Source organism: Zophobas morio, unplaced genomic scaffold (genome assembly GCF_036711695.1).
Source record: "Zophobas morio isolate AGI-343-1 ecotype UQ-CSIRO unplaced genomic scaffold, CSIRO_AGI_Zmor_V1 ptg001219l, whole genome shotgun sequence".
NCBI classification, from domain to species: domain Eukaryota; kingdom Metazoa; phylum Arthropoda; class Insecta; order Coleoptera; family Tenebrionidae; genus Zophobas; species Zophobas morio.
The window spans coordinates 1-9,414 of record NW_026973318.1 but is presented as its reverse complement, the minus strand read 5'-3'; the positions used below and the strand labels follow the sequence as shown (position 1 = coordinate 9,414).

Below are 9,414 nucleotides of genomic sequence, written 5' to 3'. Positions count from 1 at the left end.
AGTTCTTTTATGTTATTGTTTGTAATTCCTTAATCCGTTATAAGTTATTAAAAGATTTCACATGCGATTTCAATTTCTGTTAACGGTACTTGTCTTTGCCTTTACGACAAAAAAGATTCGCTCACAGAGGAACTAAGAGGAAAGAGGTTTCCATCTACGCAGAATCAAATTAGCAGCTGTTTATATAGTAGCTTTTTGGTATTTCGGACCAAGTGTAATTTTTTAAAAACTTTTATTAGTTCAAAAATGTTTTACTCAGTAACAAACAAGAGATGTAAAAACTGCGTAGCGAACAAGTCTATAAGCAGGTGCTACCTTCCCTGTATCAGCGGGAGGATTACTACTGTTCCGAATCAGACTGGGGCTATTCAGTCTGATACTACCATCGACGGTACGGGCTTAGCCTAATCTAGCTTGGCTGATGAATTGTGTTCAAAAAGTAAATTACTGAACGAGCGATGTATCCTATAATCTGCCCCGTAGTTTTACTTTGTGTGACCGTAATGACAGGTTATACGTTTTAATTAAATCTTTGTAAAAACTGAGTACCTGCCAATATTTTATACGCTATGTTAACCCATTATCTTAACAATGAACACTGAAAAGATCTGTTAGATAGTAAGTACCAATTTGAAGGGGGCCTTTAATAAAGAGTTACAATATTGCAACTGCAGCAACGCAAGCTGGAATGAACTTAAAATTAAAAAGAAATGAAAATTATATTTGTAACAAACACTGTAACTGGGCTTATACTCTATTTCTTTTCAAGTTTTCATGCGCAATAACTAAAGCGTATAAAATTATTAATTATACTAAATACTAAATAAATTTCTGTCTTTAACTTTTAAACCGTGACCCTATAAGACGAATTTTACTTATCATATGCTATATAAAACTTTTAAAATTTTTCCCACTTAGCTGATAATTATTAACCAAAAATTACTATCAAAAATTATCAATTTATTTAATTCAAACTATTTATTACGCTTATCGGTGCTCAGACTTTAAAAAATTCTCGAAGGACCACCCAACGTTAAAATTTTTTCCCCGGTTATGTAATATCTTAGCAGTTATTCGCCACATCGGTCGTTTTCTAACCACTTAAAGCTTTGCAGCAATTAAAATTTTCACATAAAAACTTACTACTATCTACTTTTCAGTAAGCAGTCCTCCTCACTAAATTATTTATTAAAACTATTTAAAAATTAATGTTTTACTATATAATAAAAAAAACATCAACGTAAAAGGTAGAAAAAATTATTGCTGTTTAACTAAGTTTTATTTTAAAAACATTTAACAACTTCTAAAATTAAGCACGTTTGTAATAACTAATAATCCGTATTTCCGTTAATAATTTTATCCCCAATAATAATAAAATCTGCAATCCACCTATAGCTCAAACATAGTTCCCATATTCATATACGCCATTGGCTTGACATCCGGATGAGGCTGTTATTAATAAATAAAACAATATAATAACTTTAATGCATAATAAAAAGACTTTAGAAAAATACCACGTGCGTGAATGTTTTAAATTGGGGAGAAAGATCGTTTTTTGTAACCGTGAGAATAGCCCCTTTGTTACCCATTTGATCACTATTTCATATAATAAAACAGATAAAAAGCTTTTATTGTCTAATATTGATTACATAATTTGAAATTTCCTATTAATTTTAATAAATTTATAAATTTCAGGAAAATTATTAACAATGATGAGTTATTACAAAACCACGTTTCGCTAAAATAATTTTATTAATACATTTTTACTATTTTCATAAATTATAAGCCAAATTAGTACACTAAGAAATAATCGCTATCATATATTTTTCATTATTACTTTAATTTATGTTTAGAATTTTTGTTTTTAATAATTATATAAAACTTCATTATTTTTATTAGCATTAACTTATAAATTTAGTTTGTAATATTCATCTTTTCTACTACCAATAGTTGGGAGCTGAAAAAACGGTTATACACTTTCCGTCATGCGCAATTTCATAGCCATTATCTTTCACTTCGTGACTTCTAACAATATACTCTAAATATATACCAAAAAAAAAAGATAGTTATTACAATAATACATACAGGAAGTATATTTAATTAAAATAAGCAAAAAAATATAACAAAAAGTAAACTTTACAAAAAAAAAAGTAAAAAAATACATAAATAGATAATACATGTACACAATTATTACCAAGTAAGAAGAAAAGTATATAAAAAAGTAAAGGATAAAAAAAAAAACCGAGTTGGTTGTGAGCCAAAAACTGCTGCGTTACATCCGGGCCAAAGTGAAGACCTACACCTCGTTTACTGGGAGAGCGACCGTTCTAACGTGCAATAGCACAAATTTATAACAATATCAAATTAGTATTAATATATTTTTATAGTATTAATAATAACACATGCGCTATATAAACTTATACAAAGATATATACAAAAATTTTATGTTACATAAAATCGAATATATACAATAAATAAGTATTTCAAGTATGATTTCATTCATATATAAAAGGTTAATAACATTAATAATATATGTATTATATAAAACCTTATGTGTGAAATATATGTATACTGCGTCACAAATAATATATATAAGTAAACAATGTAATTTAATTTTATTAAAGCATAATATAATAATATATAAAACTGAAATGAGAATAAAGATAATCCACCTGAGGCATTGGATCCGACCATAAAAGATCACACATCAGACCTAAAAACATTATAAATACTTAACTTTTCTTTATACCATAATAAAATCTTTAAACTCTTTACTTCCACAACTCGAGTAAATATAAATATTATATAAAAAGAAAAATAGTAGTTACTAAATTTCCAAATGTTATAGTTTTCCACTGTAAAAAAAACACTTTATTTAACGTTAAACCTTCATTAAAAAAATAAATAAAAAAAATGCTGTAGTTAAGTTCAAGCAAACAAGTAAACTAATATAAATATGAAAAACATCGCTACATAAATAAAATTATTTAACTTACTTATAAAAGTGGAATAGTTATAATAAAAACTCATATAATACATAATCAAAAGTATAAAAAATTTAAATTGAAGAAGTACAATAATAATATTGGATGGGTTTTAAAAAATTGTAAACGATCAAATATAATAATTAAGAAACCTAAAATGTAGTATATAAAGCAACGAGCAAGAGCAAAAGTTATGATCACACTTTACTTTAATTTTTATACAAAATTTAAGTTTTTCTAAAATTTTTACTTTATACATTAAGTTCCTAATATTTTTACTTAGTATGAAAAAACTATCAAAAAAGTGCAACAAAAAAAAAACTTAAAACTATAAAAATTATCGAAAAAACTAAAAAAATGTTTTTAAGATTAATATTTCCATTTATACTTGGCTTATATATATTTAAAATTATTTTTTTTAACTAAAAATAAATATTATTTTTAATATAAAAATTTTCAAACTTTCCTTGTATAGCGCAACCAAGTTGGTGTAATAATCGAGAAGAGCGTCATAGAGCTCGTAAAAAGTAGTTAAATTTAGTTAGCAAAAATATATTTTTTATAGACTTTCTAACTGGTTATTATCCAGCCAATGAAATACGCCAAATATTCGCGGAAAAAAAGCAAAATAAGCTTATTACTCCTCGAAATAAAAAAAAATATAATAAACTATTTAACAGTAAAACAAAAGTTTATAGCATGACTTTTAAGTAAGCTCTATGCTTCTCTGCTTTTTAACAGAAAAAAAATAATAATAAAGGTTTACAAGAAAATTTAAATTAATATTATTAAGTATTGTTGTTGTTATTATTTAAATTCCTACCAGATTCAGGAGGCTCTTGAAAGCGGTTAATTTTCCTGATGTCGTCAAGAGTAACACCATCTTCGCTGAACAGACCACCATGAACACACTCAAAAGTAATCTTTACTAAAAGAAATTTACCTTGGAAAAAAAAACTTACAAAAATCTTTTTTTCCACGACATAAGCAAGTGGCAAACAACAAAAAGTTTCATGAAAAAGTTTAAGCATAAGTTCGGTGCCTTTGGCCTTGACCTCGCCAGCAAATCCATACATGCGATTCATCGAAACGGTTTCATGGTTTCCACGCGATAAAAAAAAGTATTCAGGGTGCAGAAGCTTCAGAGAAAAGAGAACGAAAATCACTTCGTAAGAAAAAGAACCACGATCGACAAAGTCCCCGTTAAATAAATATAAGTTATTAGGGCCCGGGTATCCGTTGATTTCAAAAATATGAAGAAGATCATAAAACTGTCCGTGCGTGTCGCCGCATATATTAAAAACAGCATTTTCAGGGATGTCTACGTATACGAGGCTTTCATAACCAGCAAAAAGTTTGCGGGCCTCTATAATAATCTTTAAAAAAGAAGTTAAGAGAAAATAAACATTAAGCAAGCAGAAGATCTAAACTTGAAAAGCAAATTTTTTATGAAGTGGTTTTTGATCTTTAAACCAAGAAATAAGACTTTTTAAAAAATCTTCAGTAACTTTGCCGTCCGAGGGGAGGGAAGGTCCTAAATAAGAATCTTCTACTTCTACAAGGTATAAAGTGTTAATATAACTTAGGAAAAAATAGTTGGAAAATGTTTTACTTATAGAATCCAAGTGGATATCATCAACTACTGACTTTTTACAGTCATCGAAAGAAATTGCTTCCACAAAAAGAATTTGTCTAATTATCTTTTCACATTCTTTGGACTTCTCTTTAGCAACTTTATTTTTTGGTGCTAACTTGGTTATCTTAATACAAACAAATAAACAAAAACAAAAAAGGTAACGCCAAATATATTATATAAATAGTGAGATTAAACATAATCATAAGAGCTTAATAAACTATTCATTATTATACGTACAATACTAAACCAAATTTTATGTAAAATAATTAAACTAGATCAAAAAAATGCAGCTGTAGAGTAATTAACTATAACGTAAAAATATAAAATAAATTTAAACCGTTTGAAAATCTTTTAAGCTTTCTTTGTATTTGTTTAGAGCAAGGTTAGCAGAAGCTCTTCGATAATATCCCTTTTAATATATTATAAAAATATTAATGCTCATACATGACAGTTAAGCATACTATGACTTTTAAATAGTGCGGATCGAGTTCGATAGCTTTTGAGCTATCAGCAAGGGCGTAACCATAAGCTTCAGTTTTAAGGTAAGCCATAGCTCTATTCGCCAAATAAATAGCGTTGTTACTATCTAGTTCAATAGCTTTGGTGTAACAGTCAATAGCATCCTCGTATTTTTTTTCTAATAGAAAAGCAAATTAAATTTTGAAAACTAAGAATAATTTTATTTAACCCTTATAGAAATCATTCCCAAGTTTTTTAAACTCCTCAGCTTCTAAAAATGTTTCCCTTAGGTCAATTGCCATAATAGTTTAACTTTAAAACTTAGTAGCCTCCTAAGAATTGAACTATACAAAATTTACATTTAATTATACTCGCAAGTACTATAAATAATTACAACTTTTTTTTCCTAAAACGAGCTACAGGCACATGTTAATTTTTAGAAGTTTATTGGCGCAGAAACAGTTATGGAAACATGGGCAATAAGAAAGTTTTCTTTACTAACTAGTTAGTGTGTAAAACATTGTAAATAAATAGTAACTGTGAAGTGAAAGAGTTTAAAGTTCTAGAAAAGATGACTAAAAATATTAATTTCTTTTTTAACTATTAATTAATAAGTTAAAAGCGGAGGAAAAAAGAATAAGATATTAATTGTTATAAGTTTTAGTACTTACTTCGTGCCTTTACTAAAAGAATATTCTTGAGCTTTATACTACTGGTGGTATACATTTTAAAAAAAAAGATTTATAACATTTTTTAAAGGTAACTTCAACAGGAGGAGTGGTTAAGAGTTACTTAAATAGTGACTCCAAAGGAATATTTAATAACAAATGAATTATAGTTTAAATCTACTGGTAAGTCGCTGGGCTCTTAATTAGCAAGAGCGCTTTCCTTAAAAAAAGATTTGGTAATTATGTTTGTTAAATCTATTTGCTGGTTATATAAGGTAAAAGGTAGTTTCTATTCGGGACTTTCTCTTGTGTGAAATGATAAGTTATGATGACATATAAAAAACATTTTTTATAAGCATAACAGTGCAAATTTTATTATTTTACAGCTTCATTAACTACAATGTTATATCGTGGAGTTGCCCGAATGGATCTACATAGTTAGGTCGTAATTTTTTGCCCCAAAGAATTAAGCAACACTACCTTGAACAACTTGGATAAAAAAGAAACAAAGTTATATTAAATACGAACTTACATAGAACTATGAACAATTAAATTTACATTTTTTGTCAACAGTGCCTCCAACCATGAGTATATAAAAGCTTTTAAATTTAAAGGCCAGTCACCTATAGCTGCGCCTACCATATCCAAGCAATATTGACCACTGCACTTACTAGAGACACCTCCAGCTGCTCCAAATTCTGTGGTTTATAGAGCAGCTTTTTTATCTAAATACGGTCAGAATTTGTAGTTTGAGGAAATTGTCTAGACTTAATGAGGCCAATTTTTCTTCTCTAAAAAAAGGTTCTATATTATCGCGACAAAACCATGCTCGCGAGGATTTTGCTTTGTGCGTTGATACTGAGTCCTATAAAAACTCACCGCTAATACTTGAGTATAATGGTGCTTGGTGACTTCACAGTTCTCTCCATGTTTTCTTGATACACATGGCCCCAGTTTTGACTCCTTTTTAACTAAAAGAACTTTTGTGGTCCGAGGATTGAAACGTCCAATCAAACCATCACAGATGCCTCGTTGAAAAATGGGAACTTTTTGGAAGCTTCACAACTATGAGCAAATACCCTGTCAATATCTTATTTAATTGTTATTCTATAGTAAAAAAAATTTTTAGAAAGAATTTATTGTCCTTGTTGCCAACGTACCGAAGTAGAAACAGTTTTGCTCTTTTTGCCCGATTTCTTTAAACGTGATGTAAAGATGACCCTTTTTTGCTACGATAAACATGAAGTCCGAGGTTCCCATTTATGCCTAGATTCAAGGAGTCCCTTAAAAATTAACCTGCGAAACTGTCAACTTCGGTTTTTGTTAAGGATTTTGGCGAATAAGAGTTTTAACAGCTTTTATGACGACTGGTGTTAGCATGGTCCGAGGTTGAACAGAGCAGGGTTTTTGTCAGCAGCAAAGGAGACCTCCGTGCATGCTGGAGGGTGCGATAAACCAAGTTCTTAATAATTTAAAAATCATTATTGTGAAGCAATAACAGCAACATGATTTTTCTGCACTCCACTATTTAAGAACTGTGTACGCCTTCGTATTTAACAAAGACAGATATTTAAAATGACGTGTTTGCAATGGTTGCACAGATCGTACAAAAAAACAATAAAATTCAGAAAGAACATATACTGAACCATGTATGCTTCACACAATATTACAGGCACGTATATTATAATATTTAAACTTCGGCACCATGATGGGTTTACAGCAAGACCTCCGCTTGGTAGGTTGTTATAAAGCGTTTTTAATTTTCAGCTGTTCTGTATATGTTTTTAAAATTTAGTTTTGTTCATAACTAATCTATTTATTTACAATTCATCTTTTAGTTTTAGTCTTAAGTTTGCTATTTTTATTTTTATTATTTACATCTTGCCTTTTTATTACATATATCATTACCTATTTTAATAAAGATTCCTTAGTCCGTTGTTAATACTTAGTAAAACAAGTTTACTAAGTAATTACTTATTTGTCTTCTAGACTACTAAGCTATTTATTAACTTCAACTAAAATACCCTCTAGACGTTTAGTCTTTGTTATAGCCCTCTATACTAGAACTATCACTTTTATAATATCGCTGGTCCTCTAGACCAATGTGAAACTAAAACATTAAAGGCGCGTAAAAACCGAAAAAGAAAGAAAAAAATAGGAGTAGTAGAAAAAAAAAATGGACAAACCGTTATGTATTTTTTCTATTTTAGGCACTAGCATACTACGGCCGGGCTAAGCCGCTATATTTATTTATTTACTAATGGCTTTTCTTGGTGCTTGATCGAATACAGGAGGCTCTCAGACAGGTTTTCATCGTCCACAAGCACAAGTGAAACTATATTATATTATGTGAATTTCACTTACAATTTAAACTCCCAACTTACCTTTTTACCGTTAGGCTAAATGTGTGCCGTCCCACAGCTTATAAGTGAATTCTTCTACCTTAAACGGCTTGATCTGAGTTCCCCGCAGAAGTCCTCCAATGTAGTAGTCTAAAAGCTACCAAAATCATAAATAATATAATTGAGAATACTCCAGAACATTTTTAATTTTCCCGAGAATCCATAAATTTATGTATAAATGCGTACAAGCCTAAGCCAAAGCCCACCAAAAGGGACTTTCTGGGGGAGTGCTCATAGCCTGAGGGGCCAAGCAAGCAGTGGAGTAACCGGTGTTTCCAGATAGTATCGGTTCTTGCTCTCTAGAGTCTCTCCTGCTGTGATGATCTTTAGCTGTTTTCAGCCACGCCAGACAGAGTGCAGCAGGAGTGCCGCCCAATATTTCTCACTTTATCGGTCCTTTAGGCGGTCGCGATAACTCTGGCGGGCTCACGCCCCCGGGTACCCATGCTGGCTAGTGGAATACGGATTAGCAGTTTTAGACCCCTATGGTCTCCACTCCACTTTGGCATTACAAAAAAGAAAGGGAAGTGAGGACAACCCAAAGCCATTTTTTGTCTTGCAGTTTTTGGATATGGCTTGTACACCTCGACTACTTTTTACTTAGGTTGAGAGACTTGTTAAAGCTTATTAAAATATTATATATTATTTATTATTATTGCTATTACTATAATCATTATTTTTTCGTTATAACATTTTTATTTATCTTTATTTATCCACGTTTTATCTGTTATAAAAAATGAATCCCTTTACTGAAGAAGGGCTGCGAACCTTGCTTGCTAACTTATTAGCTGTCAACAAAGAACTCAAAAGAGATTTAGACTCAAACCAAAGCTAAAACGTATTGAGCACACTAAAACTACTCAGGACAAACTAAAGCTAAGAGACGAAAGGAGCCTGTTGATATGTTGACTTATAATAATGTTTACTCTGCTTTACGAATTTTTCTAAATCAGTCACAGACTTTTGAAATATTAGAAGAAAGCGAGAACTTACAGTTGACCAAAAAAGAAACTCAATGGTAAAGTTGGTTTTGGTATTAATAGTAGTAGGAGTAGTAATAGTAATATTAACACTTGCTATAATAGCATTTCTATTCATACCATAGCCGAGAGCGACCACACTATTAGTAATATTAATATTTTAAGTAGTGGTAAAATTTCTATTAATAATATGGTGGTAATATAACTTATAATAGCTTAAATAAGGGTAGTGAGAGCAGTGAAATCTGTGGTGACTTGGAAAAGTCCGCAAAAGTTTTACAGCAC

The 9,414-nt window shown here is 30.1% G+C and overlaps 1 protein-coding gene across 1 annotated transcript; it reads right to left on the bottom strand.

Moving 5' to 3' along the window:
- Positions 1-1,343: 1,343 nt before the first annotated feature.
- Positions 1,344-5,382, bottom strand: LOC135122405 (serine/threonine-protein phosphatase 5-like). The gene is made up of 12 exons (XM_064046576.1): positions 5,309-5,382; positions 5,088-5,257; positions 4,958-5,029; positions 4,597-4,744; positions 4,415-4,539; positions 3,947-4,360; positions 3,808-3,895; positions 2,673-2,713; positions 2,243-2,327; positions 1,945-2,038; positions 1,515-1,596; positions 1,344-1,449 (listed from the first exon to the last, which is right to left on the bottom strand). Exons 1-12 carry the CDS (start codon positions 5,379-5,381, stop codon positions 1,390-1,392), a joined length of 1,452 nt encoding a protein of 483 aa, XP_063902646.1. The 5' UTR covers position 5,382; the 3' UTR covers positions 1,344-1,389.
- Between the last annotated feature and the right edge of the window lie 4,032 nt (positions 5,383-9,414).

Bases quoted from the DNA above. Each gene is read 5' to 3' on its own strand.
- LOC135122405 (XM_064046576.1), bottom strand. From the start codon at position 5,381: ATGGCAATTGACCTAAGGGAAACATTTTTAGAAGCTGAGGAGTTTAAA. The intron at 4,745-4,957 runs GTTTAAATTTAT...GTTTGTATTAAG, and splicing joins GCTTAAAAGATTTTCAAACG to ATAACCAAGTTAGCACCAAA. The intron at 2,714-3,807 runs GTAGGAATTTAA...TAATGTTTTTAG, and splicing joins TCAAGAGCCTCCTGAATCTG to GTCTGATGTGTGATCTTTTA.